Source organism: Siniperca chuatsi, linkage group LG9, assembly GCF_020085105.1.
Source record: "Siniperca chuatsi isolate FFG_IHB_CAS linkage group LG9, ASM2008510v1, whole genome shotgun sequence".
NCBI lineage: Eukaryota > Metazoa > Chordata > Actinopteri > Centrarchiformes > Sinipercidae > Siniperca > Siniperca chuatsi.
In genome coordinates, this window is record NC_058050.1 from 9,651,618 (window position 1) to 9,671,350 (window position 19,733).

The following is a 19,733-nucleotide window of genomic DNA, read 5'->3' on the forward strand; positions in this document are numbered from 1 at the left end:
AAGTCAAAAAGTTGCATCTTTAGAAAGAATAAGGTTTGATGTTTTAATTTAGCATTAGGAATTATATTTAATTTCCCATAATTCATCACGAATGGCTGTAAGTCTGTGACGTTGTATGGTATCCTAGGGAGGGGATAGAAAGAAAGTGCTAAACATCCAAAGCATAGGAATAAGGCTTAAATATTAACACAGGTAAATATATTTAATGCCATTTCCTTTTACTCGATTAACTTAAGCGTTAGCATGCCAGGTTATCACTTGGTAACACGAAACGTGTTATCCTTGCAGTGTCGATAGCTAATCAACTGTCGACAGTAAACTGGCTAACGTTACTAGCTCGCTCTAGCTTAGCTTTGAGCTAAATTGTTGCTAGCTAGCAAAGCTATGCTTGTGTAGAGAAATAAAGTGATAGTTGACTTAGCTAGCGTATAGCTAGGTAACTAACGTTCATTTGGCTGCCTGGCGCTCGCATGCTAAATTTTGACATTTACTTTTATGTTGACTCTGCAATCAAAGTCACACAATGTTAAGAAGTGCGAATAACGATAGACGTATTATTTAAAATGCACCAATTACGGTTTGATATATGTTTGTAGCAACCAGCTAGCGACATGTCTCTTAGGCTAGTAACGATTTGACCAATATGTACTCTGGAATAACGTCAGGTTAGTGATCGACCACAGCCTGCTAACGGTGTACGGTTAACTATCTCAGTACTGTGACATTAAGGTAACGTTACTGAATTGTCAGTCAAACGGGGTAATGTTACACTTTGCAGCCACAGCGTGTTTATCAGGCCACTCTGTGTTTATAAACCGCGCAGTATTGTAAACGTTAGCCAGCCATGTCGAGTATGGAAAAGTTAACTGGCATTGTCGTGTGAGTGTGACAGCTTTCATACCTTACTCATAACGTTTTATAAAAGATAGAGTGAGGAGTTATAATCGATTGGAAATCATAAAGCATGTCAGTTAACTTAGCTGAGTTTAACCGCTGCTGTCTCGTGACTTATGTCATTGAAATCAGAAAGTTCTAGATCTCGGGGTGGTTAGTTTCCCATAAACATGGCAAATGTGTCGTTGGCTTACTCTGAATCACTCCGTTTTCCAATACTGAACATTATTAACTTTCTTTGACACGCGGAAGTCTGCTTTGGGAGTAGACGGACGTCTTTACATTGGCATTTAGTATAGTCAAAGCCCCCCTCTAGACATAGCACACATATTTGAGGCTCTGTCTGCCCAGTTGTTTGTAATTGTTCCTGGCTGTCAGAACAGGCCTTCAAGATGCAGTGCTTTCTAGGAGCATATTAGGTGTTATGATAAATGATTAAAATGTCCAAGTTCTCTAATGTCCAAGCTGAGCTCTTTTAACTAGGCAATGTGGCTTTTTATTTTGAATGGAGGTTGGTCCACTGCCACATTAGATCTGCAGCTATGTTAGGAACCGTCCAAACCTCTCAGATCATTTGGGACAGGTTTGCTTACTGTCCCAAGAGTCAAACTAAACATGGGGAAGCTCAGTTTTTAAACATCACATATCTAGAACAATCTCCCAGAAAACATGAGGTCCAACTCGGTTCTTTTCAAATTTAGGCGTAAAACTTTTCTGTTAGGCACTGCCTTTTATTAAATCAAACGTGGGACTGTTCATTCATATATTGCACTGCACTCTAATGGCACTGTAATTTGCATTCTCCTGTTCATCTGTTTTATTCAATTTTATCTTCTCTTTTATTTTACTCCTTTTAAACCCTGTTAAATGGCTTTTTATAACACTTTGTGTTTATCTTATATCTTAAGATGTGCCTTTTTATGTCTGTAAAGCTCTTGGAATTGCCATGTCATTGAAAGGTGCTATGCAAATCAGTTCCCTTGCATAGCTAAACTAACTCCATTGCTAAGCAAAAGTAAGGACAAAACTAATCTTACTCGTTTATTTTTCAGGCTGTAACGTTAACAGTGTGAGTGTGCAGTCCTCCTTGCCAAGGAAGGAGAGGCACCAGGGACCATGAGTGAGAATGGCCCTCATACAGGGGCGACTATGTACTTTGAGGTGGAGGTGGATCACCTGGGGCGGGACGACGATGAAGAAGAAGAAGACAAGAACCACTTTGACAAAGACAATGACCTGATCCCTGAGCCTTCATCATCCTCTGGTCGGGTGTACGACCGCACCACAGTGCTCATTGAGCGGGATCCCATCCGGCTAGACGAGGAGGGCGAAGAGGAGGGTCACTGTGGAGGGGACGAAGATGGGGTCACCTTCCTCACTGAAGGGGAAGGTGATGGAGATGAGGAGGAGGGCTCTCTGGCCTTTATGACTGACCCTGATGGCATGTCACAGGGTTATGTGCACCACACCATTTCTCCAGACCAGATCCAGTTCACAATAAATCCAGGCTCTACCCCCATGCCACGCAACATAGAGGGGGCAACCCTCACCCTGCACTCTGAGTGCCCAGAGACCAAGCAGAGAGAGGTAAGCCTAAATAAGTGCCGATACCTTTTTCTTTGAATCTTTAGTATGAACACGTGCAAAATGATTTCAATAAGCAGCTTTGTTTTATATCAAGGTTTTATGCTACTATTCAGTAATATATGACCTAAATACATTTTCACATACCAGTTACAACACAGATGAGGGTAGGATATGGTCAATAGAACGTGGTCACCTGTTATTGCTGAAGTTATGCTTGGTTTTGTTTGGTTATTGTTGTAGTAATTGCTTGGTTTGGTTTGTGGAAGCTCTTCCAGTCATTCCAGCTAATTGCGCAACAGAACAGCAGATGGTTTAAAGATTTGTCTAACACATCTGATGGTCTTACTGTGAGACGCATAATGTAACAATGTAGCAAGTCTTTTTTTTTAACATGCCTTTTCTTGGTGAAATGCAAAGTGCAATTTCAAATACGTTAACTTGCTGGAAGGGCAATTGCAAATATGTTTGTGTACTATTAGGTCATTCATTAGTTGCTCATTTGGCTTAGGTAGAAGTTACCACCTCAATACACCAAAGAGTTCAGCTCATGTCTGTTGGTAATGTCACCCTGTTTCCACAGTGTTTTCACACAGTGCTAGACCTTGGCTTAGCCCACTCACAACCCACTCTGTCTCCTATCTGTGTTCATGCGGTGAATGTGCCATATTTTGACACCTATCCCAGCCTAATTAGTGGAAGTGGACTATAAAACCATCTGACAGCAAGTGTGCACTGGTAAAGCAGCTGGTCCTTGCGGAATAAGAGGCAGGGTGCTGAAGGACTGCAGGGAACAACTTAGTCCCCACTCAACATCTCAGTCCTATTTTCAGCCAGTTGTTTCAAATGTCAGATGATACACACTAGATTCCTATCAAGGAAAATGCCACATATTGTTTCTGTGCCAAACACATCAAAGCAAGAGGCTGTTAATTATTGACTAGTTGCCTCAACATCTATTATAATGAAGAGTCTTGAGAGGATTGTGATAAATCCGGTTCCTGGTGGAGTACAAAATATATTTGATGCACTGCAGTTTGAATAGGAGGGGCAGAAGCATAGACGAGGCTATTTTGTATGCTGCATAAAATTTACTGTCATCTTTATAGACCCAAGCAATATGCCTGTTTGTGTTCTTTTTGTTGATTTTCAGTTTGTGTTTGATACTGTAAGACTAACTATATTTTATCGATGAGATATCTACAGCTAGATGTGAATAGTAGCATCATTAGATGGGTGGAGTAATGGAGTGAATGCAATGTTTTAGTGGATGTACTGATCAGTTTAGTAGCTGGTGTCAGCTTTTTAAACACAGAAAAAAAATTGGAATACTGTAAACACTAAGAAAATTATTTTATTTTAATTATATACCCTACTGCCATCACCAACAGCAACAACAAGACATATCTAAGGAGGTGAAGGAGAATGTCATTGAAGTTGTGGATGAATTCACATTTTTAGGAACAGTAATAGAAACATACTGGTTCTCTCTTATTGTGAATTTGTGGTACTTTTTCTTGACTGTAAGTAATAAGAACTGCACAAATAGTTCATGTTTCCAAAAAGTCTGCAACAACAAAATAGTGTAATACTGTTGTGATGGTTCACAAGAAGATGACTAATGATAATTATTGGTGATGTATCACATCCTCTTTTTAGTGAAAATTATTTGTTGACATGAGGTTTAGGGTACGGGGTACTGTCTTTGTGAAGTAATGTGCCTGTTATTCTTTTTAACCCACCTGCATAATATCATTGAATAAACAAAATATATTAATATGAAATATGTATATGTGTGATGGTTGGCCAGTATTTGTTGGTGTTACTGCAGAACTGGTGCTACAGATTGTCTTAATCACCCTCATTGTGCTGGCATTGTTGGTTTGTTACATTTAATTTATCTGTATTATTGTCTTTGTCATCGTTATGACGTTATGACTTGATTTGTAATCAGAATCAGGTTTATTGCCAAGTAGGTTTTCACATTCAAGGAGTTTGTCTTAGTAAGAGAAAATGTAATTTTTAAAAGCTAAAAAAGCAGGTACTGCAAGTCAAGAAGCGTAAATAGAAAATAGAAAATTGTCAATAAAATATGAAAAAATATTATAAGAAATATGTACAATATAACTGTTTTTTACCTTTTTATGCAGGAATGTGTAAAATATTGATCAGGGAATGTGCAAATGTTCACAGTATGAAGTAAAAAGAATATGTGCAAGATAGTAATCCAAAAGATGTGCTTTAATGTAACACACTGAGTCAGATGTGTATACTTTGCATTAATATAACGTGTAGTGTCTATGGGTTGGGGGGTATTGTGGGTTATGACATTGTTATGATGATTGCCACAGGCACAGAATGAACTTCGCTATCCCTAATCAGAAGTGCACACGCCAGAAAATGGAAGAAGCCTTTAACAAAATTAAGCTCTATTATGCTACCTTGTAATATTATTTTGATTTTGCACATAAAACTGTTCTGCCTTTCGATGGAGCCTTTACATAAAATCACAGAGTGTTAGGAAATTGTGGCAGTCGTGCTGCTGTTGTGAATATATGCGCACTGTGATGTGGTGCCAATTATGCTGTGTGCATTCAATTCAGTGTGTACTACATAGAAAAAACAAGTTTAGCAACCTTGCCATTGAAAAGCATGAGAAGAGTAGACCGGACCCAGGAGTGGTTATTTACTGTGAACAACAAATAGAAAATTCCAGCCTCGAGTTCAACAGGTGTCAGGAAAAAATCTTATGATGAGCAACTTCAAGCACTTTGTGATATTGCTGTAAATACTCGTACATAACCATTTAATTAGTAATAGAGTGGTCTTTTCCACTGTGTATGTGAGAGGCCAAAGAATAAAATGCTCTCTCACAATGATCGAACTGATGGTGGAGAGAAGAGTCACGGTGCTGTGGGAGATGAATACAGTACTGAGCTACAAGCTTTAGTAAGCTTCCCACGGTAGCTTTGCATGAATGTTTGCTTAACAAATGATCTCTCCCACTTCCTTAAAATCAAAATGAATGGCCTTAGACTACCTATCACTCAGATTAGTGTTTGTTAGTTAGTAAGACTGAAAGGAAATTTAATCAGCTTTATATCACTTACACTGTATATGTAATAGCTAAGCAGGTTTTGTCCTTTTCATGGTATGATTGTGTGAAGCACTTTGTTACGTGGGTTTAGAAAAGTGCTCTATAAATAAAGATTATTATTATTATTAAAAATATAACTAGGTGTGTTTAAGTATGTGTCCTGAAGTGAAGCATTGAGACTGCTGGGTTGCATGAACAATGTAGGGTTTTAACTGATGTGTCGGTTATTTTCCAAACTGACAAAGACATCACTTAATGCACCATAAGAAATGTTTAGCATCATGAGGAAACTTCAGTTTTTGCTTATGAAAATATATATCAACATGTATTAGTACTGTTAAGTGTATTATCATTCACAGCAAGGCAGTTTTTAATAAATTAAATTAAATTAATTAAGAAAAAAATATTGTTATGACATAAAAATGTTATTTCTGTTCATGTAAGCAACTTCAGCCAAAACTCTCGCAAAACAAATATCCTGATCTCAAATGTAGATTTCATAAACATAAATTAGAGGTTTGTTTATTACTGACATTTTTTATTTTGACATTACAATAAACTTGCTAATCTACCTAATCTAATACAACCAGGGGTAAACATGCACTCTTTAAGTCTCTGATCTTTTTTTATAAGATCCCTAAGAGGAATAATGTTTGCTGAGACAGGGGATTCGCTTGTCAAGGAGGCCAACTACAAGCTTCCTCCTCCTGACTTTGTGTTCAATATAGGAAAGCTTTTTTTTTTTTTTTAGCAAGAGGAGAACAGACTGCTTTTATTCACAATCCCCCAGTGCTTTTGTGTGAGAAGAGACCAGGAGACTGCCACACTGCATTGGAGATTGGTGCTGTGAAACAGAATTGGATGGGATGTATTGCATGGAGGGTTGGTCATCATCGCTGTCCTTTGTGCTTCATTCACTTCATGTTCTGACGGGTGGCAGAGTCATTGAGTTCAAGTCCAGTCTGAAAGGTCTCACTGACTCAAACTGCCATTGCATCGTATGGCAAGGCTGGTTATTACAGAGATTAATTACTTTCTCACTGGCTTTTTGAAATATAGGTTAAAGATTATTGTATTGATTTTTTTAGAGAGACAATGCTATCTTTTTCCTTAGCTTTAGGATGATTTCATACAGTAGAGTTGATTTCAACAATTTTAGGTGCTAATTTCCCCCTCCTTTTCTTTCTCTATCAGGTGAAGCGCTACCAGTGCATGTTCGAAGGCTGCACAAGGACGTACAGCACGGCGGGAAACCTGCGGACACACCAGAAGACACACCGGGGCGAGTACACATTTGTGTGCAATCAACAGGGCTGTGGAAAGGCCTTCCTCACCTCTTACAGCCTCAAGATCCATGTCCGTGTGCATACCAAGGAGAAACCATTTGAGTGTGATGTGCAAGGCTGTGAGAAGGCCTTTAACACGTTATACAGGTAAGCCTTCACGCAACTTTGTGTTTTGTGTGGAAACTAGTGTTGTCACAATACAGAAATGTCTAACTTTTATACAAATAATGTAATATGGAGATGGACACAAAATAAAGAATTAAATATAATTAAAATGTATAATGTTCTCAGGTTTATATAGAGGTGTCTTGGCAGTTCATTTTCTTCTAACAACAGTTAGTATTTTAAAGTATATTCCTCAAAGCCTACAAATCTCAAGTTTAACTTCATTATCCAAAGAAAGAAATTTGTTTGGTCAGATGTGCAAAAACACACAGAATCAGTCCAAAAAAGTCCACAAAGTAAAACTAAATAAATAAATAATACCAAGAAAAAGCAGAGCATTGTCATCTCAGGGTACTGTGTCCTGTATGCTCTCCCTCACTAATTGCTAGCTTCTTTCTAATTATCCATTCTCCCCAAATGAAAATGCCCTCCTCTAATCCACACACTTGCACACACAACCCGGGAACATGACGCTGGTAACAAAGGATCGCCTAAATCCTGCAGTTTTCATCTTATGTTGCAATTTTCTGCCCCTTTTTCAAAAAGAGGTGAGTTTGATCATTTAAGACGTGGTGTATCTTATTTAAAATTTGGTAAATCTGCCGTCTGAGATTGATAGTGCAGATGAGTATCTGTACCATTAAAATTTTTCAGAATTGATATGTATAAAAAAACATTTGTTTTTGACAGCACTAGGGCCTAATTACTGTTTTAGTCTATTTTGACCAATGCCAGGCATGTTCTTTGTTCGTAGCAATTTCACCATTGAGATTTTGCTGTGATCTTACGCAGTCCACATCCGAGTCTCTGGTCTGTATTGGTTCAGTTGCTATGACAACATGTCTGGGGCTTGGTGGAGCTGTGCCACCGCCATCAACTCCCTGTCAGGGAGGTTGTTACTCAGGGCAGCCAACTGGTGCCACACATTGGGTGGATTCTCTTTCTTCCATGCCACCCAGATTCTCTTATATAACCACCATTGAGAGAGTGTGTGTACTTTGTCGTTTTCCCTGTCTGAATGTGTATTCAACTGTCTTTTCCATATGCATTTAAGACATTCTTAAAATAAGGAACAGGAGCAGCACATGCCGTTTAATGCCACTGTGCTTAGTTTGTTTCACTCTGCATGTCTCGCATTGTGGTTTAATAAAACACACTTGATTGTCTCTGCAGACTTAAAGCACACCAGAGACTTCACACAGGCAAGACATTCAACTGTGAATCAGAAGGATGCACGAAGTACTTTACCACACTCAGCGACCTGAGGAAGCACATTCGCACACACACTGGGGAGAAGCCATTCCGGTGAGCATTTCCATTATCACATCAGTTTTAATCCACCCCTAGTAGAAGATGAAGGAACTGTGATACTACTTGATACTCACAAGCAGTTCTTTTAGTCTGTTTTAATGTTTGCTTGTCTACACAAACAAAAATTTTAGGGTATTTTCATATTAAAACATTTTTACTCATAGTGTCTTTCACTGTGTTGTTTTGGGAGCTGCATTTTGGTTAGACAGAGGCCCAAAATAATTGGGAGACTATTCAGCACATTAGTTTCCCATCTGCTGTACATATATACATATAGTTGGCTATATGTATATGATGAGTCAAGGGTTCTCGCTGTTCTTGAAAATTCATCACTGTCTTTTTGCATCTGGTCTTAATCATTTTTTGACATGATTTTTTTTCTGTCTTTGCCGTCAGGTGTGACCACGATGGCTGTGGCAAAGCCTTTGCTGCAAGTCATCACCTAAAAACACATGTACGGACACACACAGGTACATATTACTGGTTTGTTATATGTAACCATGATTTATCTAGGGAAGCTTTAACAAGGACATTTTTCAGCTATGCCTGATTTGCATTTACATTGTTACCAGTGCCTCCCACACATTGAATAGCCCAACCAAATATCTTTTCCCGAGAGCCTGTCCTTGCGATTGGCCGATAATCGCAGATTATCAGCCAATCGCAGATATATCAGTAGTGGCGTATATGTTATCTGATATGAGCAGATATAAAACAGTTTTATTTGCAGTGTATTAGACAAAAAGAAAGGTATGTATTGGTGTCATTACAAAGTTTATCGCACTGACACTACAGTGGCTAAAAGTGAAAGTAACAGGCTACTGAGAATCGCACATGCTCTGCAGAGAAACACTGAGAGAGAGAATCTTCTACCTATGCTGTTGTTTAGTAAAAGCTTGTTTCAATAGGCAACGTCATTAATAACAAGCCTCCTCCACACGCGGTTCACCAAGCTGCTGTGAAAACAGACTTGCGGATGAAAAAGCTGACAAAGAAAGTCAACACATACAGGGAGAAAGAGAAACAGAAAGAGGCAGGAACCAGCCAGCCGTTTCCCCTGAACGTTTATAGCAGAGGCGCTATTTTCTCTTGACTCGGCAGCAGTGAACCACGAGTTAGTGTTTGTGACAGTTACATTAACAGCGAAATATTGCTACAGGTGACATGTTTTGATAAGCAAGAAAAAGCGTATCTGATTAGAGTTCAATCCATTGAAATAATAGTTCAGAATCGGCACAAAGCTGCAGCATGAAACTCATAGCTTGACAGAGCAGAGAATATGTAGTGGAGAGCAGAGTAGAGAGCAGTGGTGGAATGCAGCTAAGTACATTTAGTATTGTACTTTAGTATAATTTAGAAGTACTGGTACATGTACTTTTTTGAGTATTTCCATGGAATTTACTGCTACTGAACATACAGTACTGATGTTTATTTAGCTATTTTATTTTTATTTATTCTTTATTTTCTCAGTGTTAATTTCTAGAATTGGTTGGCAATGTATATATTAAATTACTTAACATGTTAAAGCATATTTAACTTAAATATTCTTTAATAAAGTTATTTGTTTAAGAAAACAGCCTTCTGAGTACCTTAGCATAGTCATATCGGTGCACAGCCCACATAGAAAAGGTCTATTTTTATTCCAGCTCAAAAATTCATAAAGGCTGCCATATTGATAATCGGTGAATGTTTCCCCTCTAAAATCGGTTTCGGCCTCAAAAGTCCCATATCGGTCGAGCTCTACTTTTTCCTGCAGCCAAAAACATTGGTTTTGTATTTATTATGTCTTTCTTTCAAAAGTCTGTGAAGAAATGTAGTTAAAACAGCAGTAATTAAAAAGGCTGTGTCCATGTGTACTTGTATTAATTGGACAAATAACTTCCCTGATTGTTTTTGGCTGTGCTCCTGGACCTGATGGCTTAGAAGCTACTACTATAAATCAATCAAATATAAGTTCAACATTGAGCAAAGCAATCAATATACTCAAATTACAGTTAATGGGCATTGTCTGACTGACCTGGAGATAGTCAATAGTTGTGTATTTTTTATGTTGTGTTTTTTTTTTCCCGTAACATAAGTGCTGGTTACTTTATCATTAGGCTGAGGCGTTGCTAAACTGCTGTAGTTCATTGTATCATAATATTGTAGTTGTACTTAAATTTTTAGTGTCATCAATAGGTCATCGTTACATTTCTTTGTAACGTTTCTCTGAAGTTAAAAATAAAGTAACAACTTTTATCTTGCCTGACTTTTAAAGATTAAACTGTGAAGATTAGCTTTTACCTATCTGTATTCTTCCCTCTCTGTGCTCGTTCTGTAGGGGAGAAGCCATTCAACTGTCCCAGTGATGGCTGTGAGAAGACTTTTAGCAGCCAGTACAGTTTGAAGAGTCACATCCGGGGCCACGACAAAGGACAGCCCTTCAGCGTCACCCTCACCCATCCACTGTCCGAAGTGAGTCACAGTACAGCAGTGTAGGACACTGCTCTCAATGTCGGCACAGCTGTCATGTTCTCCATGCACAGCCTGAGAGCAACATGACACTATGGCCCTCATATTATTCACTTTGTGAATCTTTTACATGTGCTATGCTTCAGGAGTACAATGTGCCTTTTGATGTTGGGGGTATTTCTTGAATGGCAAGTTATATTACTAGATGGGAGGCATTCTAAAGCGCATGTTAGGCAAAAACAAAAGCTGCATACCTGCACGATGTAAACATTTGTAACTGTTTACAAAGGCCTGAGTTAGAGGGGTTCACACCAAGGTTATTATAGTTTTGCATTTTTCATTAGTTTTTATTTTTATTTCGTTTTAACTTTTTGTTTTCAATTTGAGTTTAGTTTTAATTAGTTTTTAAAGCAGGTTTGCTAGTTTAGTTTTTTATTTTTTGAAAATGCTTAGTTTTAGTTTATTTTTTATTTGTAATATGGGGTATTTGCACATTCGTACTGTCTGGCCTGGATCCAACGTTAGCTTCTCTTTCAATGGAAGGGGGCAGGGCGCTCTCTCTTACCTTGTTAAGTTAAGCTAGGTTAGCCTTCTTGTGTGATATTTAGGTTTTTTTTCCCAAAAGGACTTTCAGATTCGTGGGATTTTTCCCCTTGAGAAATGTTTCATATATTTTATCACCTTCCACTACTACAAGGCACTTCGTTTTATATCTCTTACCTCTTGTGGTAAACTGTTCCTTTCTAGTAAAACCTTGATTTTTATATTAAGATACAGTAGGTGTTGCATTCATTTCCAATTTCGTTCCTCTATCTTGTTTGCATGACTCAGCACTTGATCCCATAGCAGTGGCAAGTTTAATTAGGTCCTATTCATCTCTTAATTACAGGATGCAAATCACTCGCTGTGCCTCAGTGACTTGAGCCTCATCTCTACAGACTCAGAGCTTCGAGAGAACATCCATAATGTGAGTCTGGCCTTTGCTTCAGCTTTGTCAAACAGACATGGGATTGAAGATGTTGAGGAGCTGTCAAGATAGTTAGTAAAGATGTCAATTAACAGGCAGCTATTTTGACACCTAAGTTCAACTGTGACTGTAATAGGAATTTAGATGTAAAAAGGTCACTTAATGCATTTATTAAGTTTTGATTTTATTACAGGCTCAAAATTTGGACCTCAGCAATGTGACCCCTGTGAAAATATTTGAGCTCATGTTCCAGAGTCCTGAAAATAGTGTCAGCCAAGATGATGGCCATCCCAACGGTCAGTACATTTCAAAATCTGTCAACTTGAATTGTATTGAATGTTCTTGTTTACTGATGGAATTATTTTTTTCCCTTTCCTCAGAGAGCCTTGCTGAACCCTTCAGCCTAGAGACCTCTACCCAACCGGTAGTGACTGATGCCTCGTCTCTCATCTCTTTCTCTCTCAATCCTACCTCCTCATCTTCCTGTTGCCACACAACTGCAGTCATGGAGGCTCCTTCCCAGCTCAGTCAGAGCTCACCCTCTCAGGCCTCCACCCCTGCCTCTGTCACCGCTACTGTCAGCTCCGCACAGCCTCCCCCTTTCGTGCAACTAACCGGGCCTCAGCAGACCTCTGATGTGCCTGCACAGGCTTCTGTCCGAGCACCAAACCATGTCACCCCCCAGCACTACGTGGCACTGCCACCTACATTCCTGCAGCCCGATAGTGCCACACAGACCACTCCTCTACCACCACCCATCTCCGCTCCTCCTCCAGTGGCTCCAGCACAGACCACCACAGCACCAGGCCCTGCTGCTGTGTCTGTTGTTGCAGCCACCACAACAGATGCTTTGGCAGCTGTGGCTCAACCTGTGCCTTTGGCCAACAACCCTGTCCCCAACTCTGGCCCTGGTTTGCCTGCCACTCCTGCCACCATCACCATAGCACCCACCCAGAACCTGCTGCAGCCCAGCCTGGTCATGTCTGACCAGAACCTCCAGTGGATCCTCAGCAGTGCTGCCAACAGCCAGCAGAACCCAGAGCAAGCAGTGAGTAATGCTCCTACACAGTGTTTGCACAGAGAAATGGTGACTTGATTTGTACTAGTTTTGATTTTGTGATGCGCTCTTAAATTTAAAAACACATTCCTGTATAAATGAAATTATGTATTTCTCGCATTTTCTTATAACTACATTGTGCCATGCACTTAAGTAATTACGCAAAAACTTAAACTATAAATTTAACAAATTATTTTGTAAAGTAAAATAGTGGGGATAGCTATTGCATCTTTTTTATATTCTTATCAATATTACTTTTAATACAACACACATACATCAACCACATCTCTTCAATACAGTTAGAAATGTGGTGAAAATCAACCTCATAATACTCTTAACTTTTTTTTATCCTGCTTGAACTGTGGTGTTTGTTTGTTCACAGCCACATCAAGGAGCTCCAAAAGTGGAAAAGGTTTTCTTCACTACAGCTATACCAGTGGGAGGAAATGCTGGTAAGTCTTATTATGTGGATTTCTAAGAATTATTATATTTCTTCATGTTGTGGACATTGGCCAAAAGGCTGTAATGAAATCATAAATTTGTTTTTGACAGCCAGCGCAGTACTTAGCTTTAAGGATTGATTAAATGGTAGATTTGTGTATCCAGAGAGTTCCACTAAGATACTGAAACAATGGTTTTATTATACAAATGCAGTTCCAAGATGCTGAAGCTCAATTAATGCACAGTGCTAGAACAGTTAAAACGGTATGCCATTATAATATTTAATAATAAAGTTGACAAGTAAACAGCACAGAAGCAACAACATTCAAAACATTCAGGATAAGAAGAGAACAAGTATTGTTGGGCAGATGAGGATGACTTTGACCAGTTTAAACACATCAAGTACCGCATGTCCTTCCACGGTGTTGGGGTATTGATGGAAACAGCAATATCATCTTGGGCTGGAAATGATTGGTTTTCATATTGATTATTGAATCAAAGATGTTTTCAATTAATCAGTTAGTTTATAAAATGTCAGAAAAGAGTGAAAAGGGCAAATCATTTGTCTTTCAATGCCAGCAGTCCAAAATATATATATTTTTTTTACAAATTATATTAAAACAAAAAGAGCAAATCCTCACATTTGAGAAGCTGAAATCAGAGCATGTTTGGCATTGACCAATCGATTTATATTATCCTTATTACCCTCTTCAAAAGAGTAGTGCCTAAGTATCTGATTGCAGCTTTTCTCGTAAAAGTTAACTGTTCAAGATGCTGTTAGGAACAAGTGATCACTTGCTTTAAATCAGTTGATTAAAAAAAAGTTATCACATGATTGACCAAGAGTTATATCAGTACCAGTGGCATTAACTCTTGTCCTCTTCTTAGTCAACAACTGATGAATGCCAACTTCTAAGCAATTAGTAATTTTTCACCTCTTCAGAAGCAGAAGCAGAAATCAGAAATACTTTATTGATCCCCGAGGGGAGACTCTTTTGTTACAGCTGCTCACTATCACGTCAGTGCACACAGGAATAGAAGTTCTAAGCAATCAGAATATAAGACACTATAATACAGGTAAGATAAATTATGTACAAAGTGGATATAAGTATAAATTAAAATAAAAAGTACAAAGTGGATTTACCAGTTGATGATAAGTATGTACGGTGTAATAATACAAGTAGTAAGTAATAGTGCATGAACTGTCAAGTTAAGTGTAGCTTATTAAGATGATTATGAGATGGTGGATATTGCACAGCAGTAATATAAGTATGAATAATATCAATAAATAGGGAATTTTAAACTGAAAAGAGTATATAATATTGGCCTCAAACTTTTCTATCTTAAATATTTTCATTTTCTTTTGATATGCTTTGCAGGGCATTTGGAAAGCAAATAATGAAGGATTTCTATCAACTTAGCCACTTAGTTTTGTCCTTTTTGTTTTCAGTTAACTTTAAATTGTTTTTCTGTCTTCAGGCAGCTCAGTCCAACAGATCGGCCTCAGCCTGCCGGTCATCATCATCAAACAGGAGGAATCCTGCCAGTGCCAGTGTGCCTGCAGGGACTCTGCTAAAGACAAGAGTTCAAAGAGTGCCTCCTCCATTGTTTCGGCCCCAGCACAGCCGCAACCATCAGAGCCCGCTCCTCCCCCACCGTCACAACCCCCAGAGCCTCCACACCATCCGGCCACCTCATCTTCCTTGTGCTGCCTCCCTGAGTCTTCCTCCAAGGTGGGTGGTGAGGTGAGGCTGGAGGCCCCCTCTTCTTCCTCCTCCTCAGCTCAGACTTTCTCCACGATAGTGAGCAGCACTGCCACCAACCCTCCCTCATCTGATGGGTTAGCCAATATGGATGTCTCGGACTTCCTCTCCCTGCAGAGCCCTGAGACTGCTGCCAACATTGAGGCTCTGCTGCTGGTCGCCGATGACTTCAACATGGCCACTGATGGCAATTCTTAGAAGAGCTGCCTTCTGAGTCTGGCACCATGTGTTTGTTTGTTGCACCCACTCATCCACAGGCATCAATTCCACCCACATCGCGAGTTATTCTCCACAGTGACGCCTCTTCTTTCTCCCTATATAGTGTGTGCATCGAACCCCCTGTACCTGCAGTGCATTCTCGTTCTGTATGGCATTGCGCAACGTATATACACGAACTATGAATCATTTTTCTGGTGAGACTTGCAGTAGTTGAGTTTTTAAAAACAGGATTAGTTTGCTTATTGAGATTTAGCAATGTTGATGCTATTTAATGCAGGGAAAAGGCAGCAGATCCTTTGTTATAAACATAATCAAATGTGTATATATATCCCTTGATATCCACTCTGAATTGGTTCAATGAAACAAATGAGTGTTGTCCAAGCACTGATAACTTAAGAGTTCCATTTTCCTAGCTTGAAGGTCACACACCTGAGCAGGAAAACAAAACTTGTCTGTATATCCTTGTACTGTACTACAGGTCCGAACAAATCCTTAAAGCTGGTATGCAACTGACCAGAATGCACTGTATATTAGAGGAATTTGCTATAATTTTATCAAGCATTGCTCCCAGTAGGAATTTGAAAGGGTTGGCCACGTAGCCCCTCATATGGCTGTCATACAATAAGAAGTGATTTCCTCAGTATTTTTATTTCCTACGAAGACTAGTGTAGTCCAGAAAATGTGATGATTCTTTTCTACTTCTTTTGACAGTTATTTACTAATTGAAAAAAAAAAAAACCTGTGACCAGATCTGCCTGAAATTAAGTCAATACGTTAAGTTGCCTATAACTTAAACTAATTTAAAATTGTACATGTTAATTTATTTAAATGCTTGATTCTTTCATTATACTGGTAATATTATCTTCAAGATTGCAGAGAAATCTATTAATTTATTCCAATCACTTGTTGTATTTTTAAGTTGAGCTGTTTGTTACTGAATTGCTTTTTTTATTTTTTATTTTTTTTAAAGGACGTAATAGGTATTGCTAAAAGCAAGTTTGAGGAAAGAGGCACCAATAGTTATAGACTGCACAGTGAAGCAAATTATTCTCTACGATCTGCTTGTTTGCAAAAATTGTCCTCAATGAAACAGTAAGGAACTACTGTCAACATCCCATATTTTATAGGGTTGTGACCCTCTCAGGGATGCATCAAGTCATAACTGATCCCCTTAATTTGTTACTGAGACATGTTTTTCTTACCAGATGCCCCACACTTGCAGCAGCCCTACATTTTGCTGCACTCTTCCCTGTTTATTGCACACTAACTTGTAAAGTGAGTAATCTGACAGCTAATGTTAGCTGAGGTGCAGCACCACTACATACTTTTGTATACAACTGCTGTAAAGTAGCATTTAAAAGATGGTGTCCTGGCGACAGTGTAAATACAATACACTTTAGTGTAAACATCTTTGAGAAACTTGTAGATTATTCTAGAATTTGTATTTTTGTATAGACTTTTGAATTACTAACTCTCAGAGTTTGGAGCTTATGTATACCCTCTATCCTTGCATTCTTCCCCCAGTCACATTTATGCAGAAGAGTTTTTGCTGTGTGTAGTTAAATGGTTCTACTAGCAGATGGGCTTTTGTACAGTCCCCATAATAACAAAATATATGTAACACACAGCCTCTTGCTCGGAGTATAATTTAACAGTATTGTTTCACATGGGACACAATGCAATGATGATAGAGTGAAGGCATTATGCCCTGTATACTAAGAGTGTAGAGCTACTTGGCCTTACAACAGAACTGTTCTATGAGCCTCCTTGCCTTGACAGTCTCTGCTTCAGACTTGCCATTGACATGCCAATACACTCATCTTCACTGAGTCTCAGGCAATCACAATAAGGCAAAAGCATTGAGACAGAAAAGCTTATGGTTTTTCCTCGAATCTGTATTGTTTTCCAGCTGTGTGTTTGGAATTGATATGCAGCATTTCTAAAAAATATAATTACCACATAACAGATGCAGGTGATGTGATTCTACATTTTAGGTCCAAGCTGTAGGATCTAACCAAACTGACAACTCATGTCTTGCTTTGTTCCCCCCTTTTGCCATAATTTACGAGTGGAGCTTTCCCCTCGATTCACAGGTGCCAAGACCGCTGTTAGATATGTTGTGAAAGGCTCCAGTCACATGTTGTGCTCTAAACCATTCCATATATGCAGTATTAGACATCTGGAGGGTCGCTGCTTGGCGCCGTTGGATTACAAAATGTTAATTTAACTCACCATTTTCCCTGTAAAATTACTGCCAGGAGTCAAGCTCATACCATCAATATATATTCTCATACATGCATACTGTCATTTAACACAACTATGCAATTTTAAGTGTGGCATTCACAAGTTTTAATACTGATTCCAAGACAAAAAGATTATTTATTCCTCCCGTCATTAAATTGCGCAGAGGCAAAAGTTGCCTTTCCAATGCATACATGTTAAGCATGCTTCTTGTACTCCAGTAATCTGCATTTCATATTTGGAGTGGTGTGAATCTGGACTTTACAGTGTGTCCTTAATGTTGCACCACAACCATCCTTTTACATGCTGTTTAAAACCAACTTGATTTGTTTGAATGAGTACTTAAAGAATGAATGATTCTGTTTTAAGAATTATTTTGGTCAAATGTACGCAGCTTTTCCTTTTTACACTTTATGCATAAACATGTTTCATTTGGGCTCCATTTATAGTCATCTCAGCCTTTCACATATTTAAATTTGACATGTGGATAATCTATTGGCCCATCTTCACCAATGAAAGTCAAACTTACAGCTGCCGATATGTTTTAATCAATAAGCAGAGAAACTTTTTGACTTGTGGGCCAGGTTTCTTTCTGGAGTTTACCTGAAATGGTAATGTCAGCAAATCACTGATGGTGACATTTGTTTGGAAGCACATTGTTTGATCACAAATGTATAGCCAGAGTGTTATTGGAAATTGAGAATTTCTGCCATCAACATTTTTCCAAATGGGCAATAAAAAAAAAAAAAAAAAAAAAAAAAAGGGGGGATGACTATATGCTTCCAAAGGAATGTCTCAACACCCAAAGAGTGAGGAATTGTTAAGGATTTGTATTTTTAAAAGAATGTATAATGTGAAAGTGTTTGCTTATGCTTGTTTCGTATAAAGTATTATGATAAATAACTTTCTGAATTGAGAGCAATATAATACTAATAAAACCTTATCCTTGTCACTGAAATGGTTGCTTCTTCTGCTTGATGTAGTTTTTTTACAGTTAAAAATGACAGTTGCTCTTAATTGAATTTAATTATAGACAGAAGGGGGGGGACTGTTCCTCTTCTGGTCACTTCTGCGGTGATAAGGACACATCCTGGAGAGATTTTCTCTGGGGGACATAACCAAAATTAACTTTCAAAATCTGCAGTAAGTCACAAGAGTCCAAGGAGAGAAAAGAGAGCTCACCACTAGAACATCACTTAGATCCTTCAAGTCATTCAGGACTCTGTTGCACAGGGTTATCTTCTCAGACAGGGTCACCAGTCTGTCCTCGACTTCCACCAGGTTCTGTGGAGGCCAAAACATGTTGGTCACCAGTTAGTTTGGGCAGACAGCCATCAGAAGTTCAAGCTTCAGATTGTGGCTGACCTGTTTGACTGGTGAAACGCCCTCATCAGTCCGCAGGGTCATCGTGTCTTCTGTACAATCTGTAACTGTTTTACAAACACAGAAATATTGCTAATGTAACAAATAAACTGAAACGCTGCATGTTTTGTTACCTGTGTCCGAGGCCATGACCTTTGACATATTATTTGTCCCGTAAACTCCACATTTACATATTGCGTGTGCCTGCCTTCTGCGTTTTTATGCAGGTGCTCACAGGTGATTTAAATGTTCCTAATTAATGAGGAGGGCAGGCAGGTGACGTAGGATAAATACAAAAAATATGCGTCAGTGTGCGCAATGTCTGTTGGAGAGTGTAAAGAAATGCGAGAAAATGCTTTTCCAGATATTATTACATATTTCCAAAAGAACATATACAGCATTTAAGGAGCGCCAAATCCAGTCTAGAATGTTTGTTTATTTATTTATTTATATAGCAACACTATGTTATAGCTAATTTTGACAATAAAAATGTGTAAAGGGTTCGGGGGTAAATAAAAAAGAGAAGAAAACCCGATAAAGAAAAAAGTAATTAAACAAGTTCGGCAAGTGGTTCGGCAGTTCAGACAATTATCTTATACAATTTAAATATATTGAGAGTTTTCAATAAGGTCAGTAGATTTATGGATCGTTTGAATACAGTGTTACATTTAATTTTTGACATTTTTTAACAGGTTTTCTGTTATGAACGTACTTTTTGGGATATAAGACTTTGCTAAGATGATACATATTTGTAAGATATAGGCCAACCGGTTTTTGTAGAAAAGGTTTCAGTCGTAGTCATCTGGACAATGTTTTCAAATTCAAGACGTGTCGGCTCCCATCCAGAAGTCAATCCGGAGATCACAACTGAGAATGACTTCTGGATGGGAGCCGA

General features: G+C 38.6%; 1 protein-coding gene across 4 annotated transcripts; it reads left to right on the forward strand.

Moving 5' to 3' along the window:
• Positions 1-95: 95 nt before the first annotated feature.
• mtf1 (metal-regulatory transcription factor 1) lies at positions 96-18,434 on the forward strand. Of its 4 annotated transcripts, none has more exons than XM_044208091.1 (11): positions 96-192; positions 1,947-2,481; positions 6,770-7,008; positions 8,200-8,331; positions 8,734-8,807; positions 10,658-10,791; positions 11,678-11,755; positions 11,949-12,051; positions 12,136-12,803; positions 13,195-13,264; positions 14,733-18,434. In XM_044208091.1, the coding sequence occupies exons 2-11, from the start codon at positions 2,011-2,013 to the stop codon at positions 15,212-15,214; spliced, it is 2,451 nt and encodes an 816-aa protein (XP_044064026.1). In that variant the 5' UTR covers positions 96-192; positions 1,947-2,010; the 3' UTR covers positions 15,215-18,434. The 4 variants fall into 4 exon arrangements, with proteins under 4 accessions (XP_044064026.1, XP_044064027.1, XP_044064029.1 ...); XM_044208092.1 differs by lacking the exon at positions 96-192 and adding an exon at positions 374-729; XM_044208094.1 differs by lacking the exon at positions 96-192 and adding an exon at positions 374-665.
• Positions 18,435-19,733: the final 1,299 nt, after the last annotated feature.